This window comes from Maylandia zebra, linkage group LG18 (genome assembly GCF_041146795.1).
Source record: "Maylandia zebra isolate NMK-2024a linkage group LG18, Mzebra_GT3a, whole genome shotgun sequence".
NCBI classification, from domain to species: domain Eukaryota; kingdom Metazoa; phylum Chordata; class Actinopteri; order Cichliformes; family Cichlidae; genus Maylandia; species Maylandia zebra.
In genome coordinates this window covers 3,587,989-3,611,655 of record NC_135184.1, presented here as the reverse complement: position 1 = coordinate 3,611,655, position 23,667 = coordinate 3,587,989, and the positions used below count along the sequence as shown (strand labels likewise).

Sequence of the window (23,667 nt, the reverse complement as noted above, 5' to 3'; positions counted from 1 at the left end):
TTATTATGATGGCCAGATTAGTCAAACCAATGCTATAAAAACAAAAATCATATTATTTGCAGTATAGCAACATGACTCCTGGACTGACACAAAGGTTTCTAAGAACAACAAGTATGTAAATTATGCCGTTCTTACTTTATGACAGTTCTCCATAAAAATGATTCCCATTTACAAATCCAAAGCGAGAGACTTTAAGCTCTGCGTTCTGCTTTTCCTGGTTTTCTGTCATATATAAACTGTTCCAATGATGGATATTAAACCAAGTATCAAATAACGAGGAAACTGAATCAAAGTGAGCAAAAAAGCAGCTCAGGATTCAGACTTTTTTTTTACTCTTGCCTCGGTATGATGTCATACTGAATGGATGTCCCTAATATGATGGGAGCCAATCAGAAATGTTGATCTAGCGGGAGGGTGACGTCCACGAATGGACAAAATGGGCCTAGAAACGAGCAGAGCAGGTCGTCTGTAAACCGAAACCAACAGTTCAGGGACGTCTGCAGGATGTGGAAGAAAACCTCTGACCAACCCAACAATTTATCTCAGCGCTCACACGACAATCCTCAGACTCTGTTAGCACCAAACAAACCACGTTGTCAGAATTCAACTGATGAATAACAACGCTGACTTGAACTTTCACTCGTGACAGCAAACAGGAAGAAAACAAAGCACAAATGGACTGCATTTAAAAGCTTTTTTTTACTGAACACACAAAGTGCTGCAATACAAACCACATTCACTTCTTCACACTGCATTTATTATAGTAGAAATACACCACATTATCGTAGAGAGGCACCAGTGATGTTAGGGCCAGTTTCTGAATGAAATCATTGGCTTTCTGATTAATGGAAAACACTCTCGATACCTCCTGAGCTTTTCAACGAGATAAAAGAAAAAAGGGAGTCAAATATTTTAGTGTGCAAACCATGCAGTGAAAGGTTTAACTTGCAATTATATCATTTCAGCACATTACTGTGGATTACTGCAGGGTTAGCACTTGGTCGCCAGTACCAGGACACACTCACTGACTGCTTTGCATCAATTCATAAAATCCCTAAACTTAAAAAAGAAAGTTATCCCTTTGCCTGCATAAATCTCAAAATAACAATTTAATCCTGCCAAAGAGGTTCAAGAAGCTTCAGTGGTTCAGATTATCTGTCTGACTGTTTGTTAGCAGGATTACCAAACGTTATGGGCAGATTTCTGTACATTTTTCACCAAAATTATGATTGATTTCATTTGGGAGTCAAACTGGATGTGGAGCCTGGACATTTTGGAACGATTCTTTACTGCAGCAACATGGACCCAGCTTTGAGATTTGAAGGTTTTTGACTGTATAGGTCACAACAAACAAATAAGCAACTGATTTGAAATTTCCAAAAGCAGAACAGGAGGCAGGCTCCGCTCCTGCGGAAGCAGCTTCCTGTTTGGGTTCAGAAGACACCCTGTCTACTTTTAAGATCCAAACTTTTAATTAAATTCAATTAAATTGGTTCAACTTCACATACATATTTTCAACAACATTCGCCTCAAGATACTTTATATTGTAAGATAAAGACCCTGCAAAGTTAGAAAGAAAATCCCAACAATCAGTCAGCCCCCTATGAGCAAGCAGTTGGGAAAAAGTGGGAAAAAATAATTCCCTTTTAAGAGGAAGGAACCTCCGACAGAACAGAGGCACCTATTTTTACCTGCCTATGATTAATAGTTCTGTTTATTGTTTGTCGTTTCTTCATCAACCCCCTACATGTAACAGCAAATAGCTAAAACAGAGTTCTTCCTCCCCAGTGTCGATGCTCATATTGTTAGTGTTGTCTGTCTTAGATTGTAGAGTCTTTACCTTATAAACACAAACACAAACTGAACTGAAATAGAATTTAAGTTTCAGTCTGTAAACCGAGAGCCGTGTAAAGCAAAGACTCCACAAAACGAGCTGAGAAATCAAATAGTTGAGCTGTAACATCTCCCTCCTCGAGGGAAAGTTCAACGACAGGCCACTAATGGATTACAGCAACATGCCGCTCACTCTCTCGCCATCAATCAGATACTAAGTAGCAACAAAACTGCTCAGAATCGTGTTCTGCTTCATTAGCTTGCGTTGTTTACTTCCACATCTGATGATCAGCTCTTCAGTCGATGTTGACAGACTGCTGCGGTTATTTGAAGCTTTCTGAGAGCTCTGTGTTCATTTCTTGGTGCTTTCAGGGACTCAGACATATATGATGATGGTGCCATAAGACAGTCTGACAATCAAAGGCAAGCACATTTAGAAATATCACCCTCTCGGCTGTTCACCTGCACACTTCCATATGAAGCATCTGACTCTAAAAGACCTCCTGGAATTTGATGCATTTTTACCAAAAAAGATTAAAGTTATTGTTTTCACCCGCAGGGGGCGCTAAACCTATGTGGAGCTCAGCTGCATTTCAGGCCCTCCTTTGTGTGTGTGTGTGTGTCTGTGTGTGTGTCTGTATGTGTTGGACAGCTCCTGGTGCTGAAACCTGCAGCACTCTGAGGCAGTCACACCAGGCTGCTGTCAAAAACTGACGCATTTCATTATTAAAACACGAAAAAATCAAACCACCTGAGCCAGAGTCGGGGAAGCACAGGCGACACAAAACATCTCAGGTAAATTCACACCTGGTCGTGGAGTCTACGACTGTAATTGTGCGCTCTAAAAGACGGGAAAACACACGTGCCAGCTGCACATAAACTGACTGTAGGTTTGGAAAGTGAAACATCATCACACAGCTGAGAGTTCCGGTAAATATCAGCGCTCCGTAAAAAGATAAAGTTTCAGGGAGGAGAAAGAGGAAGATAAAGCAGCTGCTTCGGGCAAACGAAAGAAGACAGAGCAGAGGAATGGAGGAGACGTGAAAGCAGGGTATGTCGAAGGCTCACCTGGTTGCTGGAGAGCTGCACATTCTTGGAGATGAGCAGCTGGACCAGGATGTGAAGCCCCGAAGTGAACAGGCCGGCCAGGATGGCCCAGGTGAGCGGCAGCGGCAGCATGCTGTAGGTGGCGAACAGAGTGAAGAGAACGTACCCCACCCCGTCGCCCAGCAGCCCGTAGCCCAGCCCTGCCGCCAGGATCTGCGTGGCCATTGCCACCCAGGTGACCACGCCGCTGTACTGCAGGTAGCTGTGCGACGTGGTGTCCTTTCGCACCACCACTAAGGCACAAATAACAACTTCGATGCCCGTGAAGAAGCCCAGGAGCGTCCCCTTGATGGGGTCCATGGGGATGGAGGCCAGGGTGAGGTGCAGCACCAGCAGGGTGAGCTTGGTCACCACGTCCAGGATGTTCATCACCACCACCGACTTGCGCCTTTGGCCCAGGAAGTAGCGCTGGTACAGCCGCTCCAGGTCGCGGGACTTGAAGGAGTTGCGCAGCGTGGGGAAGATCACGCCCCGATACGTGTAGCCCCAGTTCAGGAAGAAGTCTGAGTTGCTCGGCGCGCAGTCGATCTGCAGGAAGCCCAGGTCGCTGCTGGCGCGCTCCGGGAACACTTTGGTCCCGCCGTTGTTGTGCCGGTCTCCCACCGACGTCCGCCCTGCCGACTGCTTCCGCGCCCCTTGGCTCGGGTCGTAGGGCTCGTCCGGCCCGATGCCCTTCACCCCTCCCCCGCCCTGCTCGTGGATGAAGCGCTGCTCGGTGATGTGCCGCACCGCGTTCTGCCACAGCAGCCGTTTGGGTCGCGCGCTGCCGCTGCTGTTGCTGTTGTTGCTGCTGCTCGGGGTCTTGTTGATGGTGTACAGCTCCTCGCTCGCGCTGGAGCATCGGACCTCTGACAGCTCCATGGCAGCTGCCACCGCGCGCGCTGGTCCCGTTTGTCTGTGTGTGTCTTCGCCGCACTGATTACAGGCTCGTAACCCACCCTTCCCGCGCGTTAAGGAGCTCGGCGATTTTGGGGGAGACAACGTCCTCTCGTGCGCACTGAACTGGGGGCGCGTGCTTCTCTCTTGGGTTGGAGGTCATTGTCGCGCGAACGATTCCAAAAACGAAAAAAACCCGCACAGAAATCCTACTGGAAAGGAAAAACATCTCCAAGATGAACCGCGCGCATCGTCAGAAGCGTCTCAAAACAACAATAACAACAACAATCACCGGGTGGCGTGTCCAAGCTCGAGCCACCAACCGTCCGCACCATCGGGGTGCCGCGGCAATCCAGGAGCGGGAAAAACGAGGCGGGGACACGAGGAGTGCACGCGGCACAGAGACCAGATTTCCAAATGGCTCGTGCGTCGTTGGCACAGCTCGGTCCGCTTTACCGTGCCATGGCTGTCCTATCTGCGCCTGCAGCACGAATATTCACATTAATTCCAGTCTTCTGTCTTCTACACATGCACACACACACGCGAGTACACAGATCCAGACAGCGGTGAGGTCAGCAACTCAGAGAGGAGCAAAAAAACACGAAAAAACATCCAAAAATCTTGTTCTCTTAGAAACTCGGCGACGACTCAGAAATATCAACTTGTTGTTGCGCGCGAGACTCCAGATTAAAGTCGAGAGCGCGAGCCACTCAACCCTCCTCAGGCCTCCCCATCGAAACGGGGGGGGGGGGATGCAACACCTGGCTGTGAGATCTGAGAGAGCCGCCCTCGGTCACAATCCTACCCGCTTCTTTCTGAGAGGACGGCGCGCGAGACGGAGAGCGTCTCCATGGGAAGCGTCCAGTAAATAATGCCTTCTGCCTCCGCGTGCTGTGCGCGCGAGGCTGACAGAGAGCGAAGCCTCCTTCCTCCTCCTCCTCCAGTTCGTCGTCCTCCCGCGAGCCGTCTCTCTCCGCGTGAGACCTCCCGGGTTTGGCTCTTTCTCCTTCTCCTCCTCTTACTCCTCCTACGGTGTTTTGTTTTTTTTTTTTTTTTAAAGGGCGTGCAGTAGCACCCGCGTGGAGTTGATTTGCAGAGAGCGGGAGACTGGTCAGCGAGTTGCACCGGGGGGCGAGCGTGTCAGCTACGCTCCAGTTTGACGTCACACCTCCGCGCGCGTGTGTGTGTGCGCTCCCCTTGTCTTAACCGTCCCTATCATCCCACGCTCTTCTCCTCCTTTGTCTTTTTTCCTTTCTCTCCCCTCCATTGTCTGCCCCCCTCCTTTTACTCTCTCTCTTCTCAGCTGCCCAAATTTGGGATTAAACGATGTCGCTTAAGCATAGCCTACACACTGTTTATGATTTCCCTGGGCTGCTCTGTAGCTTCCTATTATCCTCTGTCATATTTACATACTGCTGCAGTGGAGGAGGCTCGTTTTAGTCCAAGCCTCAACCTCCAGGGCTGTAAAACGAAGCCAGTGCAGAAGTGGACTGCAGTTCCTCTTACGGCCACATGAGGCTGGATCCCAAAGTGAGTCGATCCCCACTGACTCCCATGTTAAAATACCCATTGTTACAGCTAAAGTAACCATATTTACAGCAGGCTACAAAATACACTGTAGCACGTGTAACTAAGTTCACCCTATATAACAACCAAACGGGGCTAGAATCTGTTTAAAACTCACTCATTTGGATTCAGGAGTTAGGAGTATCTTTCGTCACCTCCACTAACTGAAGCCACTGACTGTAGTTTCTTGGGCATTTTTAGTGCAGCTATCTGTCAAATATTACAGCGTGCTGTCTTGATCCATGCTCAATCATCCAGGTAAGGAAATCCCAAAAACATGATTGTTTTCATCTGGCTCAGGAGGTAGAGCAGGTCATCTACTGATCGGAAGGTTGGTGGTTTGATGCCTGGCTCCCCCAGTCTGGATAATAATAATAATAATAATAATAATAATAATACATTTTATTTAAATAGCGCCTTTCAAAGCACCCAAGGACACTGTACAACAGATAAAAACTGGAAATATACACAATGATAAAAATAGAAGATAAAAGTTAAAAACATACAGAAATTTAAGAATAGGCAATTTTAAACAGATGAGTTTTGAGGGTGGACTTAAAAAGAGAGAATGAACTAATATTTCTGAGGTCCGGGGATAGGGAATTCCAAAGTCGAGGGGCAGAGCAGCTAAAGGCCTTCCCTCCCATTGTGATCAGACGAGCAGAGGGAACAGAGAGAGAAAGAGAAGATGAAGATCTGAGGCAGCGGGATGGGAGCTTCATCTGTAATAAGTCAGAGAGGTACGGTGGAGAGAGAGAATGAATAGCCTTGAATGTATACAGAATTATTTTAAAATGGATGCGAAATTTGACCGGGAGCCAGTGAAGTTGCTTCAGGATTGGGGAGATGTGGTGGGTAGAAGAAGTCCTAGTAATAATACGGGCAGCAGAGTTCTGGACACGTTGGAGCTTGTTGATAGATTTTTGTGTAAGGCCAAATAATAATGAGTTGCAGTAGTCAATTCTAGAGATAACAAGATTATGGATGAGAATGGCAGTGGTGTGAGGTGTGAGGAAGGGGCGGAGGCGATTAATGTTACGGAGTTGGAAATATGCTGCACGTGTAATATTATTGATATGTGAGTTAAAGGATAATGTGCTATCGAGAATGACACCCAAGCTTTTCACCAGCGAGTTATTGATGGTGAGAGAGAAATTGTTAATTCTGGATAGCAGTCGTTTAGTGCCAACCAGAAGAAGTTCCGATTTATTGCTGTTGAGTTTAAGAAAGTTGGAGGAGAACCAAGAATTAAGTTCAGCTAGACAGAGGATGAGGGAGGGTGGAGGAAGAGTAGAGTCAGGTTTGGTAGAGAGATAGAGCTGGGTGTCATCGGCGTAGCAGTGGAACTGAATATTATATGGATGACAAATATCCTTGGGCAAGATACCTGCCCGAACATAAGACAAGGAAAATGGTGGTGCAGAGGCAAGTGATGTTTTAACTGCCATAAATGTCAATATTCTTAATTTATTGTGTTTATGTATTTTATTTATTTCCTTTATTTATTGTTGTTCCTTTTGGGGTAGGAACTAAGTTACATTCTGTGTTGTGCACAGGCCCCTTAAAGTGATGCAAAGGGCAGTCAAGAAAGCATGTGCAAAGAAGCTAAGTCACAAATCCATCTTTGAATGAATAATAATAATAATAATAATGGATTGGATTTATATAGCACTTTTCTAGGCACCCAAAGCGCTTTACAATACCACTATTCATTCACTCACTCTCACATTCACACACTGGTGGAGGCAGCTACAGTTGTAGCCACAGCTGCCCTGGGGCAGACTGACAGAAGCGAGGCTGCCATATCGCGCCATCGGCCCCTCTGGCCAACACCAGTAGGCAAGTAGGGTAAAGTGTCTTGCCCAAGGACACAACGACCAGGACAGAGAGCCGAGGGATCGAACCAGCGACCTTCCGGTTACAGATGCGATTCCCAACCCCCTGAGCCACGGTCACCCTGCCGTGGCCCCTGAAGAGCCGTGGTGTTGTGTATTACCTGGAGGGAATGACAGGCGTAAATAAAAAAATGAATCTTCAGTGCCCGTTTGCAAACACCAGGATACACAAAGTCCAAGGAACTTCACAGGATGAAACAAACTTGAGTACAAGAAACTTAAGGAAGCCTAAACAGGGAACTCGACAAAGGGAAAGACAAAATAAACTACGTAGCAGGGAGTGATTACACAGTTACACACTGGTGTGAACCAGGCACTGACAAAAGAGCAAGGACACACACAGGAAGTAAAGACAAACAAGGAAAGCAGCCACAAAAATACGCTAGAACCAAATAAGAACCTGGAGCCATGACAAACATGGGCTCTTCTAATCTGGTAATTTACCTCTCCTGCGCTCTGCCTCAGGTCCATAACTCGTCCCATGTTACCTGGCAGACTCACCTGGCCTCCAGCCTCTGCTGAAACCAGACTCCAGTCTGCAATGATCAAACTCCTGTCTGTGCATCATAATAAACCTTTTTAACTAAGTTTCTATCACTGCCACTTGCAGACCTCTCCGTCATACCACATGACCTTCATCAGCAGAGTCTGCATGAGTGAAACTGACAAAGCTTATGAAATAACACAACGAGCCCTAAAATCCCATTAAACTCACCATTCAGCTGTGACTCCTCATCGCTTTCTGATCACTAAAGTACTTTTGATCTTGATGGTGTCTCCTGAACTATGGTCAGAGTTCCTTCAGCTCTACTGAACCTGGCTTCATTTATGAAGCTTGAAATGTTCTTTGAGGATTTACAGTACAATTATCTGACAAATACATGGCTTGCTTGTGTGGTTAATATACCACAACCCTGTGGAAGAAGTCTGTGGATCAGTTTTAGTGAGTGAAATTCCCGCATGTTGTTATTCTGTCACTTACCTGTCACTTGGCAGGTATTTGCAGGTGTTTGTACCTCTACAGTTTGCTAACCAAGCTAGCTATCTTTAGCTAACTACAAATTGGTATCATCAAGGCAAGTTTATTTATATAGCACAATTCAACAGCAAGGTGATTCAAAGTGCTTTACAGAGACATTAAAAACAAAAACAAATAAAAAGCATGATTTAAAATGGAAAAAAAAGAAAGGAACAGTAGATAAAATCAGTAGTTAAAATGTAATAATCTCTGACAAAATAATAAAATGCATGAAAAGAAACAGATGGTTGTGGATCTTGTAGGCTTTAAAACGAGGAGCTCAGACACCAGTAGATGATATTGTGGTGGCTGCGTCCATCTTTTATTTACAGTCAACACTGTATATGCAAATGTGCGCATAATATGACAGCGAAAAGGTTATACTGTAACCTGTAGAGGTGCAGGTCTGTCATTGTGTGGTGATGTGGCTTAGTTTTAGCTTAAATGAAATTTCCGTCATATTTTGACACTGCTTATTATTCAGTGATTCATTTTCCTTGTAGTTATTAAGTAAACAGAATTTACTCGCTCAGATTGTGAACGAGCAGAGACGCAGTATTTAGTGTTTCCTCTGATGTTCGGCTTCATTTATATGCTGCAGCTCGTCTTCGTGAAGACGTGGGAACTGCAGATTTACATTATTAGTCTTGTTTTAATCCCTATCAGTTCTGACGCCTACTTCTGAGGACAAATAAAGGACACGTTGAACAGTGGCCGGCTCTCACTGGCACTCGATATCATTTGGTGAGATTCTGTTTGAGGAAGGATTTCAGTAATTCTCCTTTCCTGGGAAAAAAGAAGCCAGTGTAGAGACAAGGCGGGCGAGGGGAGGGTAAAAATAGACTGAATAGCAATGAGGCAACTTTTCTCCTGCCCTGAGCCATGTGTGAGTCAAAGTAGGGTTTGCTTCTCCTCATAAGGACCCCATGCAGCTCCTGGAGGTTTAGCGGGGAGTAATTTCACCCAATCTAATCGCGGTGCGGCGAGCTCCGGCGAGCCTGCTTCTCTCGGATAAGGAAAAGTGGGACAAGATATTCACACACAGCAGGAGACCACGGAGTCTCCAGCGTGCTCGTTTCCCTCCCCAATACTCTGACTACTTTTTGGGCATTTTCACGACGCTATGACTTAATCTGAATTAATCTCACTTTAACAAGCGTCCCCTTGGCAAGACAATGAGTAGCGATGTGTGGAGGATGACTGTCAAAACATCTCTGGGGAGTTCTTTCATAATTAATTTGAAGCTTGTGATTAACATGCGAGGGCCTCCCAGGCTCAGATTAGATTCATTCTCAAGTTATTTTATGGACGTTTTACTTCATATCAGAGCAGATTTGAATGAGCCCCAGATTAAAGATGACTAATATTATCAAGCAGGAGTTTGTGGTGCGTTTATTTGTTTGATGGTTTTCTTCCATGTTTTTTAATGGCTGCACCTTCCTTGTTCATCTCCATGCTTTAACCACTCCCTGTTTATTTTGGTAGTGTTTTGTGTGTTTTGGCTGGTTCTACTTCCTGCCTTTAACCAGTTCCCTGTATTCTGGTTGTTTGCTCCGCACTCATCGCCTCCATCTGTGTCTTACTGCTTGCACATGCATCTCTATCCTAAGCTGTTTGCTAGCTGGTGGAGGTCTCTCCTTTGAAATCTTTTGGTCGTTTTCTCCACTTTTGTTTGCCAGTTTTAGTTTTTCGGCCAAGCATGAAGTGAATTTTAGAGGAGACTAGATGCAAACATAATGGGAGGTAGGTGGGGTGCCAGAAATGAGAAGGCTTCCACCCACAAGTCAAGAGTTTGCATTCCATCAAAGCTCCACTTTCTAGTTTTACTTTGGTTTTTCATTTTTGGTTGTAGAATATTCCGAGTTTGTCCCCCAAATTCTCTAACAGCCCCTGACCGAGGGAAACTGTAGGGAAACATAGAAAAGGGGGGAAAGAGCCCAGAGTCACAAATCAGTGTGATGGTTTTTTGTCTTTTGAAAATTGATCTCTGAAATCCTGACAACCAAGGGACAAAAAGAAAACCTCAAACGGGGTTTAGTATAGACCAGTGATGGGACCTCAGAGGGTTAATGAACCATATATTTGCTATTTGTAGAGTCTTTTTATTATATTCTCTGCTTGAATATGGACCATCAGTAAAAGCATAAACATAATAAAAATGCTCCATGTAAACAGCTGACTCATAAAATTTCAGGGATTAAGTCTGATTAAATCCTGGCTGCGCTCATACCGGCGACGCCGTCCGTGTTTTTGTAGATGTGCTTTGGAATGCAGTTTTGTTTGTTTCTCAAAAAGGCGACTTTCAATTTGCTCTTCAGAAAATGAGTTTATTAATACAAAGTCACAAAAATTAGGAGCAGCTAATCCACCGAAGGAGCGAGCCAAAGCGAGATCGCCATCAGAAGGAGAGAGTGTGTGCACGTAGCTGCAGAGCGTGACCTCTGAACCCTGACACTGCAGCCTGATCGTGCTTCGAGAGCTCCTCATTCACAGCGTGCCCCCAATTGAACAATTACTTTTGTATTTGTGAAGTTTTGGACGTGATAATTGTCGGTGTTTCTTCTTTTAAAGGTAATGAATTCGCTTCTTTTGAACGAAATCCCTGAAAACCATTAACTAAAGCATGTTTAATTGCTTTATGTTAATGCGCTGTCATGAAAATCAGGTGCTGATGCGAGTCTAGGCCATTTAAAGCAAAACCCTTCATTTACTTTCCCGCTGCCACATTAGAGCGTGCATACATCACCGCGCGTCCGTCAAAGTGTCACCGTTCCCTCGAAATTAAGCTGTTTACCATTTCGCCCAGACCCGCTCATTTCAGGGTGTCGACGCCCTGACGGCTCCACAGGGTCACGCGTGACAGCTCATCAATTGCACGGGGCCATAATTTGAGGTTTCAATGATGAGATGACAGGAAGTGAGGGACGCCTCAGCCTCTGTTCATATGCGCTCCCATCAAGGGTGGATGTGTCCTTTCCCCGAGACATCAGCTGATGATGTGCCAAGGCTGCACTTCCTGCACCGGCCGAGCCCCACGGATAGCTCCAGAGCGAAAATAGGTCCTACCTTGAATAATGGAGGGAGACATGGGAAGGTTTTTAGCTCTGCAGGAGTTTTTATTCTCATCATTCGTCTCCGCTGGAGGTTACAACCTGCCCTGAGCAGAACATCTTTCTTTCTTTCTTGTTGTATTTTGTTTAATTTGAGGTCCAACGTTTTGTCTATGATTCATAAAGGGCTGCAGACATATTTCCAATTAAGGAAGCACTTAGTATAAACACAGCTGGTGGTTAATGTTTGCTTTTAGGCGATGGATGAGCCCGCTGTGAGCACTCCTAACATTTGTACAGTCCAAGTTGAAAAGATAAAAAGATTTGCTCTTTAAGGAAAAATTATGCAAGAGGCAGAGCTAAGTCAAACATCCAATCTAGAGGTCATAAACCGGTGATCGCAGAGCCCAGACAAGATGCAGGGAAAGGAAAAAACAGGCTGCATCCATATTTAAACAAAAAAAGACAAACTGGGAATGCAACAAACCGAGCAGCAGAATCGATGGCTGAAAAATAAGCTAAAAACTGCATGCAGTTCCTCTAACGCCCAAGTTAAAATGTACAACTTATTGCAGACATAAACATATTAACAGCCTACTATAAAAAGACAAAGAAGAAGAAGAAGAAGAAGAAGAAGAGCCCGGGAAAGCAGAGAAAGTGGGTAAACTGCTCGAGTACAGTTTAACACAGTCTGATAACTGAGGAGCTCACAGGTGTCGTTACACAAGGACTGATGAGCTGGTTATGAACAGGTGGAGAAGAAAGAGAAGACGCAAAACTTAGCATGATGCAAATCCCTTCAGGATAAGCTTATTGTCACGGTCTCGCTGGCAGACCGTGGGGATGTGGGGAAAGGAGGACCCAAAATGCAGGACTCTACAGTGCAACAGTGTTTATTTACAGTGGTGACAATCCGAACAACAATAAATCCCCCCGTGCAATCCCAACTCCCGTTCCGTGTCTTCTCCTTTATCCCGTGCTCCGTGCTCTGTCTCCGTTCCCTGTGTACTCTCCGTGTGCTGCCTCCTGGTCGCCACAATTCCTCCTGAGGAAACACGCATACCAAAGGCAGCCGTGAGTACAAAACCTAACAGTAGACTTGCACTAACCTTGCACAATATACTTAAGACTGACGGGAAGTCACTCAACGATCCAGCGTCGAGGAGCTCTCAGCCACACTGTTTTCAAGCTCCTCTGACGAGGCTTGATCGGCGCCAGGTGTGTGTGGATTCCTGGGTGGGACCGGTCAGCTGGCAGGGCCACACCCACCAGGCCTAAAAGTGCCTGCCACGACCGCACCCTCACATACACAAGCACACACCCCTAAACACCTGACAGTACACCAACACGGAAAAACAGGACAGCAGACACAACCATAATAACAACAACCACAATAATGATAATAATAATAATAATAATAATAACTACAATAGTAGTCCACACTGCTCACGGACCCCGAATCCCTGGAACTGGGTCCGTGACACTTATGTTTTGTAGATGGAGGTTTTTGATCAATATTTAAAGTTTTCAAAAGTGAAATGAAAATATGAATTTGCAAATTAACCTCCAGCTTTCAGATGTGGTGCAACAGGAAGTCTTTTGAAAAGCAACAACACTCATCCGCTGATCTGTGAAGCACATCAACTCCCACAGCTCATTTATTTATGCACAAAATTACAATATATAAAGAGACGGAGAGATGTTTCAAAGGAGAAGCCGATGCTGGACGGTACAGTGGAGGGTGCAGGACCTTAAACCAAGAGCGTGATGGTAAAGCTCATACCGTGCTTCTACATCACCCGACATGTGAGTCTGCGGCGGCGTCTGGCTGAACAGACTGTGGTGATGATGTCATCTCAAGCTGCTCCACGGACCATGAATAATGAACAACAGCTCTGAGATCAGCCGTGGAGATTTTTTTTTTTTACTCAGATGAGTCACTAAGCTGAAAGTCCTGAATTTAAATTAAGCTCATTAAGATGACAGACATCCAACGAGAATGACTCAGCCAATAATTAATTAATTAATTATTTATTGGCGATTACAAGAGTAAAACATCTGCTGACGCCTTTGTCAGTTCAGGTCCTGATGCTCATCTTGTTAGCTGGGATTCAGACAACATGATGTTTTACTCCGAGTTTAATGGCCACCATTTACAATCAGTCTGAAAGACACTCGGTGTCCCGGCCAGGGCGCGTCTGTGTGTTTGTGTGCAGCAGGATCCCAGAAATATCTGCTGGAATATAAAAGACCTCCTTAAAAAGAATAAGAAAAAATGTGTTCACTGCAGTGAAGTTTTTTAAATGTAAAATGCAAAAAGATAATGATGCTGGGTACTGCATCAGATAACTCTTATCTGGCCTGCCACAAAAACCCCTCAACAAGCTTCAGTGTGTCCAGAACTCTGCTGCCCGTATTATTACTAGGACTCTACTCACCACATCACCCCTATCCTGAAGCACCTCCACTGGCTCCCAGTTCAACTCTGCATTCATTTTAAAATACTCCTCTACACATTTAAGGCTATTCATTCTCTCTCCCCACCATATCTCTCTGACTTGGTACAGATCTCCATCCCATCCCGGTGCCTCAGATTCTCCTCTTCTCTTCTTCTTTCTGTTCCTTCATTTCGTCTTATTACCATGGGGGCGGGGCTTTTAGGTGCTCTGCCCCTCGACCCCCTGACCTCAGAAACATCACTTCTTTCCCCCTTTTTAAGTCCACCCTCAAAACCCACCTGTTCAATATAGGCTACTCTGTATAACTGCTTCATGCTCTTAAACTTTGTTTTATCATTGTGTTCATTTCCTGTTTTTATGCTTCTCTTATTTGCTCTGTAAAGTGTCCTTGAGTGCTTTGAAAGGCGCTTCTAAATAAAATGTATTCTTCTTCTTATTATTATTACTGTGATAGCCGTGTTTGGACTTGGATAGAAAGAGGCTAGCAGGGAAAACGGTGAGCAATGAGTTCTCTGTGGGTTCACGTTTCAAGTTATTGTGATGTTTCACATTTTGCAGGACGTCAGGCATTCATCCAGCTCGTTACGTGCACCAATCAAGCCAACACGCAGGAACCACAGGCCGCATGTAAACCGTAATTCCACCCATTTCATGGACTTCACGCTGTCGATCCTCAGTATTAGCATTTTGGTGTATCCATGTATCCATCTGAGGTTATACTTGATGCTGCTTCAATAGCACGACTGAGATGATTTCCAAACTCAGACATTAGTAGAATATATTCAAATCCAGGTGTTTGTAAATGAAGCAAAAATGATGAATCAAGACACAAATACTCACATTTAAAGAAAAAAACAATGCAAGAAAGGACAGATGGTGTGTGTGTGTGTGTGTGTGTGTGTGTGTGTGTGTGTGTGTGTGTGTGTTGACTCAGCAGGGACAATATTAAGAAACTTTAATGTGCAGGACACTAAATATTTGATGTTTGGCACGGAGGTTTTCTTTGCTCTGTAGCCTGGATCCTCGCATGAAAAGGTAAGAAGCAGTTACACAAAGGCAGAAAAGAACAGTTTTACCTTTCCTCACCTTGAGGAAAGTTTGAGTCCGCGCATGAATCATACATAAAAAATGAGCTTTTATTATAAGACATCAGAAGAAGCCGGGATTTCAGAGTTCTGGCTGATCGCACGCGTTTATCTCCACCTCATCCTCATTAAAAAAATGATTTGTGCTGAATATTTAACTGCCATTCGTCACAGGCCTTTTCTCTACATAGTACAAAGTTTTATAAGTCATCTGTATGACGGTCAGAGGGATTTGAACCTCTAACCCTGCTGCTGTAATGCCTCTCCCACCTCTATGGGCCTGAACATTTTCCCTTTACCTGCAGAAACATTTCCTCTTTTCTCTTTTCAGACTCCAGCCGCCCGCTGTGAAGGTCATTTACCACCTCATTTGTCAAACCACTGCAGTAACCGCACGCCAGCGTGTACAATTTCCTTCCCGCATTATGATTTATTCCACATTATTTATTTGTGTTTGGTCAAACTGTGTTGCTGTTTGAGTAGCATGACTAATAACCTTATTAATTCCTCTGGCAGGCTGATTTCTGGTCCATTTCACCCACAGAGGACAAGGTCTCAGAGGACCTCTCCACCACAAGTTCTGAACCTGTTTTAACAAGTTTCAGGGTAGAAAAATAAGAGTTACTTACCGACGAGGGGCAGAACATAAAGACGTGTTTCGGTTTTCCCTCTGTCAGTCTGTCGACACCGCTGATGAACGAATCCTTCACCGGGAACATTTTTAAAGTGTCCAGGTGGTGAGTCCTGGTGCCACTTGAATATAAATGAAGGACATAAGCAGACTGCTACATAAAAAACTACTTTTCTACTCTCAGCACTCACAGTGCTTTCCTACTACAAGCCTCATTAACCCTTTAAAGACAAGTGAGATTTTGCGACTTCTTTGTCATCAGTGTGATTTCTTTTCTCCCCAAAAAGAAAAACAAAATTGCAAAAAATGCCTGATGTAACAATGTGATACAAATTTAAGCATCCAGGAATCGAACCACTGAACCTTCGATTCACAGATGACCTGTTCTACCTCACGTTGGTCTCTGTAGCTATTTTAAGTGTTCATAAAAACTGTATATAGAGAAAATTCTAGCATTACTTGTATGTTACTTGGTGTTATTAATAAACAGGCTGTAGGTGATTTGCAGGAATACGCTGAATAGACAGAGGTTATAATATGTCATCTCATTGTTTTGTGTCCTGTTTATTGCTGGGACCGAAGACAGACGCGCCTTCTGGCCTTAACAACTTCAGACCAGTTGGCTTAACCTTGCATATCATGAAGGGACTGGAGAGACTGGTCTCACCAGGCTTAGCTGAGATGCTCTTGCCCCTCTTCAGTTTGTTTAACAGGTTCATGTAGAGGTTGGTGATGTCACTATTTACCTGCTGCAGCGTGCTGGCTCTCACTTCGATCATATCGGTGGCTTTGTCATGCTCAGGATTTAATTTTTCCAGTACCTGTCTTATCATCCAACCATTGCTGCAGAGACAGAAGCTGTTCAGGGTGAGTGTCACCACCTAAAGCCCCAAAAATGCCTTCAAAAGTAATACCACTAATAGTATTTATGTACTTGTGCACAGTTTTCAACATTGCTGGCAGGAAGGATTTTCACCTTGACTCAGTTTCTCTCACTCCTTCATGATGGTGACTACATGATACTATCATTTGCTAAATTCCTGGTTCTTGTAGGTAAAGACCAATCATCCTCCTCCTCTCTGACAGTGCTGTATAATTATAACCCCGGAGACTGAACACGAGTGCAAATATTTACATTTTGATAGGAAAAGTCCAAAGATTAAAAACTTAAAGACGTTGGAAGACGTGCATGTCTTTAATTTATTTCCAGAGTCCCCTGCATCCCTCCAATGACTGTCAGTCAGAGTTGGGTTACTAATCAGGTAGTTTGTGTCGTCTAAAACGACCGACACCTCAAAGAAGGTGGTTTACAGTATTTTCACTGCACTGGCTTTGGAAGGACTGGTGTGCAGCGCTACAGTTCTGTTTGCAGTGTGCGTCAGACTAGAAAATGTGTAGCTTTTGCCTCGTGTCAAGCTGGCACTCTGCCTGCACAGCACAAAATGAAGAACATCAGCACAAGGCTCTGTAGCAGTTTTAATTGTTTAGCATCTCTGTGGGCGCTCGAAACTTTAGGTGAAATTCATGGCACTGCTTATGGTCTAAAATTTAAGTATATGGGTCCTAAGTGCTGTAGTCGGTATAAGTTGCACAAAAGATCCTAATAATTCACATCCAGACACATTGTTGCTTTATGATTCATTATTAAGACTTATTTTCCTGTCAGTAAATGTCACTTCTTGCTTTTCCAAACCTCTTCAGCTCAATCGCTCTAATTCATGTCTGATTGTGATGGCCATCTGCCAACAGTTAATGCAGCGCTGAAGAAGGGAGCAGGTGGAAACAGAGTGCTAAAGCTCGGTCGCCCTTCTAGTTAAACAAAGGTTAATAATTAGACAGGAATGCTCTTCTCTGCACTCTCCATCACTGCTGTGGACTCAACAGGGTTCAAAACTGGAGCTCTGCAAAAGATAAAAACTGTCCAAAAAACAGACTTTTATTTAGCCAAATAATAATAAGACGGCTGGACACTCAGTCTGGCAGAGACTCCTCATTCCCCACTGGATTACCGCTCATCAGTGGATGGAACTAAAGGAAGCAGAAAAAGAATAGAGGTCTTGTTTTTCGTCTCTGTGCAGCACTGATGGAGTTTGAATCTGGGCCAAACATGATCCAGGGATAAGACTCCTTGTTATCCTCACAGGGAAACTTGGGTTTGTAGGAAAAGTTGAAAGTAGTAAGCAGCTGCGGATGTCACATCCAGGCAGACTTCAGCTGATTGGATCAGACAGACAATCAGCAGAAATGATGCAGTGCAAGGAACCTGAATTTAATTCATCTTTGTAATGATGTTAGCTCTTTCCAGAGCTCTGAAACAAGCATGCTAATCATAGAGTCGGTGGGTTGGACTACAAGCTGCTGACGTTACGGAGCGCTGTCACAGTCACACATGTGGACAGTTTAGATACAGTCAGCTGTTTAGCCAGTGCAAAAATGAGGTTTCCGAACTACTAGATATGAGATATTACAAACCTGTGTCCAAAAAGATTGTGTAAAATGTCCAAATAAAGTTATTTGTCATCTGTATGTTTATATCATCACAGACAGGATGAAAGGTGGAGTAGTTTCCATGATATCATCCACTGGTTTCTGAAGTCTCGCTCTGAAGCCTCAAGATTTACACCATTGGCGTGTCGGGGATTTGAAAGTGGGGCAGATCTGACAGTGAAACGGCACACGCAGTGAGCATGTCCTGGATAATTCTGCTGCCTTTCACATAGAATAAGTAAACTGTATGGACTTAATGCTTATTCAGTATGACCTGAAATGAGTGCCCGAGTCCATAAAGTCAACAAGGAACTACTTAAAGAGGTCAGAGCAAAGGGTTGTTTTCCCATAGACTTCAGTAAAACTGAAACTCTTTCTGTGACCACATGTATCGCCCCCCCCGGTGGCCTTTAAAAAGAAGCCACTTGAGGTTGGCTTCACTTTTCTGACCTGGAAGCTCTGCTCAGTTTCGATGCTGTGTTGTTTCAATGTTTCCAACTCTTTGAAGTTGGATTTTAGCTGCTTGGCTGCCCCTTTTTGAACTTTTTAAAAGTTTTGTACCAGAAAGTTGGGATGTGAGTGATTAACTGTAGATTCGGTTTAGTCAGTGGGATGAGCAATGCTCTCAGAGCCAGAGAGAGAGAGTTCGACATGCCTCTGTGATATATGGCTGTTTTAAAAAAAATCTTTTTAGACATTTTTACTTTTTTCCTTGATAAATAATATTTTGTTTATTTCATTTTGTTCTGATTAAGTTTAAATTTGGACTGCGCCTGCAAAGCCTCCAAGCAATCCATCACAATTCGGACTGGACAAGTGGTTAAGAGGATGGATGGATGGATGGATGGATGGATGGATGGATGGATGGATGAACGGACAGATGGACGGATGGATGATGGATGGATGGATAGACGGATGATGGATGAATGGATGGATGGATGGATGGATGGACGAACAGATGGACGGACAGACGGACGGATGATGAATGGATGGACAGACGGGCGGATGATGAATGGATGGACAGACGGGCGGATGATGGATGAATGGATGGATGGATGGATGGACGGACGGACGGACGGATGATGGATGGATGGATGGATGGATGGATGGATGATGGATGGATGGATGGATGGACGAACAGATGGATGGACAGACGGGCGGATGATGGATGGATGGATGGATGGACAGACGGATGAACTGCCAGGCATGTATTTGAGTACCAGTAAAAGACTATTTTTGCAGTTATTTGAATGATGTATATGTAAAATCCTGAACTGAACCAAATATATAATGAATGGGCCCTTACTGTCAAAAATTTTGTTCATGTCAATTTAAATTTTATTTATATAGTGATAATCACAACAGCAGTTGCTTCAAGGCTCTTTGTATTATTGTATTGTCTTGACTTCATAATATAAAGAAAGTAGAGAATAATAATAATGGATAGGATTTATATAGTGCTTTTCAAGGCAACCAAAGCGCTTTACAATGCCACTAAACCAGACACTAAACCAAGGCACAATGTACATTTCAATTCCTTTAATTTTAAATATGTTTATATTGTCTATCCTGTAAAATAGTCAGATATCTATTCATATTAATGTACAGAATTCACCTGCTTGCTGCTACTAATGCACATTCACCCAGTGTATATACTATATGTGTATATATATATATATATAATGTTCTTCCTCTACACCCCCCCCCCCCAATTTTTGCACATGTCGAGGAGCGTGTCAGGCTACATTTCACTGTGTGTTATACTTGTATAACTATGCATGTGACAAATAATAAAGAACCTTGAACCTATTCATTCACTCTCACATTCACACACTGGTGGAGGCAGCTACAGTTGTAGCCACAGCTGCCCTGGGGCAGACTGACAGAAGCAAGGCTGCCATATCGCACCATCGGCCCCCACCAGTAGGGTAAGGTGTCTTGCCCAAGGACACAACGACCAGGACAGAAAGCCCAGGGATCGAACCGGCGACCTTCCGGTTACAGATGCGCTTCCCAACCCCCTGAGCCACGGTCGCCCCAGAAAGCCTCAAGAATCAAATTGCCCTACTGAGCAAGTGCTTTGTCAACTGTGGGAAAGAAAAACTCTCTTTTAAAAGAAAGAAACCTCCAGCATAATCATGTGAAGACATCTGCTACAACCGATTGGGGTGATGGGAGGAAAACAGGACGGAGACATGCTGTGGAAAGCCTTTAAATCAATACCACTGGAAAAAGTGTTTTCTTAGGTAGGTGCATAATATATTTGAGTATAAAGAAAATTTTCTAACACAAGGCTTAAAATGTGTGGATTCCTGGGCATCGCCCTGATCCCAGCTCTGGACTGTTTTCTTGCGTGCGGGATGCAGAATCCTTGAATGTGGAGCAGATATTCACACAGCTCCAGCTTATCTGGCAGATCAGAGGGAGGCTGGGGACTGAGAGAGACTGCAGAAGTGTTGTCATCTCACGTACATACTCACTCCATGCCTCCTCCTCCTCCTGCAACACTTACCTGCACTTCATATACCACCACCAATGTGCTGCACCGCCATCAGCATGCCGGCGGTGTTGTACAAGAGCTACAGTGCGTGCTTGAGTGTGTGCACGTGCTCACGGGCATGCATACATGCCAGTGGCTGCATATGTATATGACTTCATTGGACGTCTGCTCACAGATATCTGAGGATTTAAACACATACTGAAGTTACACATGAGCCCCCCCGGCAGCAGTGAGGAATATATTTGCTTACAAAGAGCAAAGAACAGCCACAGCATGATGTGAAGGAATGCGCCAATAAGAATTGTGCACGTTGAGAAAATGATTGTACATCTTTTTGTGTTGCGGTTAAAAAAAAGAACCTAATGCATGAACTGCACTTTCTCACATGGCTGCTTTCAGTTCATCCTTATATAAAACCTGTTTGCAATGCTGTTCAGTTCATTACTTCCATAATTTTCTTACCTCAGCTTTTTCTCCTGCTTCCCTTCCTTAAGAACGGCTTCTTGACTGCCATCCTTCCACTGAGACCATATCTGATGAGGCTTCAGTGAACAGTAGGCTCTGTGTCAGCTCTTTTTTTCCTATTTCATAAGAACATGACTTTCAGACACTGTTCACCTGCTGTGTTTTTTAGGCCTGCCAGTTTCCTGTCCAGTTATGTCAGTGTGTTGAGGTGAACCATGATTTAAAAAGCAGCCAGTGTCCAACAAAAACCCTGAAAGACCTTCAGAAAGCCTGAAGAACTGTTGCTCAAGCTCACTTTAAAAATTAAAAGTCTGGCTCAGTGGACACAAAATATAAAGAAACTGGAGTTGGCTCAAGATTTGTGTCGTTATCGTTCTTATATTATGACCTAAAAAGGTGAAATTAATTAAATATTTAGAGTGCATCCTGGTCCAGTGACATAAATTGGTGGCATTTAAAAGTTGAGCTGATTATACACAGTTTGAAAATAAGGAGTCTTCACCAATTCCAGGATCATGAGGAGAAAGGAGTGGGAACAGTCTCATGGATGACGACAACCTCCAAAACTTCTCAGCACTTCTCTCCCAATGAATTTGATGCTTTCAGTATAATACAGACAGCAGCTGTGCAACGCGCTGCCTGCAATCTCCTTCCACAAGGGCTTAAAACACCCTTCGTTAATAAAATCCTATTATGGAAAATAACAGATGCTCTATTGTTAAGCAGTAAACCATCCACTACGACCTTGACCAAGGAAGAAGTGAGACTTACATGTAGCTCAGCATTGTGCTATTACTGAGTGTGTGTGTGTGATCTGGAGATTACACTGACTCGGGTTAAAAAGAGTGTGAACTCATGTTAGTGATAGATGATTTATCACAAAATGATAGACTGATACATAAACCTAAAACAGCCAATGAAACACTCTGCCTCCTGGGTAGCACACCTTTATCTTAGCACTTCACCTACAGGTTTATGGATGCAGCTTGCTAAGGCTTCAGTCACACAGGCCTAGAGACCAGTTAGCATCCATCCAGAAACCACTCCTCGCTGAAGAAAAATCTGAACTCGCCGAGCAGTTGTAAGTTCTGCTGCTCGTGTTAAACTGGTCACACTAAAAAATCGCCTTGCAGCTGTTTTGGTCGTGAGCAGTTTTCTGCAGATCGCCATCAATTCGCACATTTGGGGCAAACATGTCTGCAAACACTTCGAATTACTTGGCAAGTCGTAGTAAAACTTGAAAAAGTGAGACATAGTTGGAAAACAGAGGGTGGCTGCCTTCAAAGTAAAGGTTCTGTCTGCTGAAACAGTTGGTTACAGCACTAAAGCACAACTTTTATTCTGAAGGTGGATATTCTCCATTTTTGGTTTGCATCGCTCTTTTTTAAGTTTCTCTACAGCTCAGGCAGCTCAGAGCTAAAATCAGTCAACATGCATTGGCGTGAGTTTTTATGCAGGTATGGTCGTGACTAAAACACTCCTATTTGATTTTTCCCTGAGACCATGTGCTGGGCTAATTCTGCCCTGCCGCTGGTGTGTTTAAAGAGTTTTTACCAAATGATTTTGAAGCGCAGGACCTTGTAGAGCTGTGCCGTGATTGGCTGATTACACTGACTCCTGCTGAGTCAAAGTTTTCCACATCAACTGCAGCCAAAGTGCAATTAGATTTAAGTAAAGTGGACAAACCAAATCAAATTTCAGGAAAGCTTTTAATAAACATCTTGGCTCACAGATGAATGAACATACAGGAAAAGTTGACTTTGATGCACTCTCTGGAGACGTGAAGCCACTCTGTTATGAATAATTCATTCAGTGTTGCAGTCGCAGTTTGTGACAATATGAAAAATCAGAAAAAAAAATACTAATTCTCTCTTTCAAAACCTCGCACAGTCACATCAGTCCAAGGCCAAGCTGACAGAGTGGCATTAAGCCTATAAATACATACATGATACATTAATTTCAATCACATTCCACTTAAGCACACTCTGTCTTCCTCCATCAGAACCTCTATCCGGTTGTTCAGTCTGACGTCACTAGCCGTGTCTGGGTCTAAACTCCGCTGCAGGTCCATATATCAAACGATCACTATGGCATTACTGAGAGTTGAAAAACTGTCTAAAGTCTTTCATCTTTAATAAAATGATCAGCGTTCTGCTCTACCAGGTGTAACAATTGAGTTTAACATCCAGACATCCATGAAAACGGAATTTATGACATTTAACGGAGTTAGAAGTTAGCAGGGAGTTAGCTCGCTAGCTTCTATCTAAATACAATATAGCATGTCCTGACTGCGGGGTTTTGGAAACAAATTCAAACGTACAGCTCTGTTATCACTTCCAGCATAAATGAAGACAGAAAACTAAACAGCAGTGACGTTTGTAGGGTTACTGAAGTTTGGCTAGCTGGTATATAATGATGTGCTACGTGACCGCTAGCGACACAGCTATGCTAGCATAATATAAACAAGCTAACTTTTTTTCCACTCGATAAAAGTTAACGTGAGTGTTCTCGGTGGTCAGGAACAAATGTAATCGCATGGCAGGATGCTGTAAAAGGACCAAACTTCAGCCAGGAGAACAACTGAGATAATCCATCCACAATACGAGGTTAGTCATTCATATACTGTTGCATGGGCTGGGCTGTAGTTACATCCTAAGGTTTTAAAAACTGAGCTTAAATAAACGATTAGTGGTAA

The 23,667-nt window shown here is 44.0% G+C and overlaps 1 protein-coding gene across 2 annotated transcripts in view; it reads right to left on the bottom strand.

Moving 5' to 3' along the window:
• The window catches only part of adcy8 (adenylate cyclase 8 (brain)), a 123,148-nt gene extending 118,175 nt beyond the window's left edge, over positions 1-4,973 (bottom strand). Inside the window, exon 1 of one of the 2 annotated variants that reach the window (XM_004569457.3) lies at positions 2,902-4,973. In XM_004569457.3, coding sequence (XP_004569514.1) covers positions 2,902-3,801 — 900 coding nt within the window. In that variant the 5' untranslated portion in view covers positions 3,802-4,973. The remainder of the gene's footprint in view (positions 1-2,901) is intronic. The other variant, XM_004569459.3, reaches the window with a different exon arrangement.
• Positions 4,974-23,667: the final 18,694 nt, after the last annotated feature.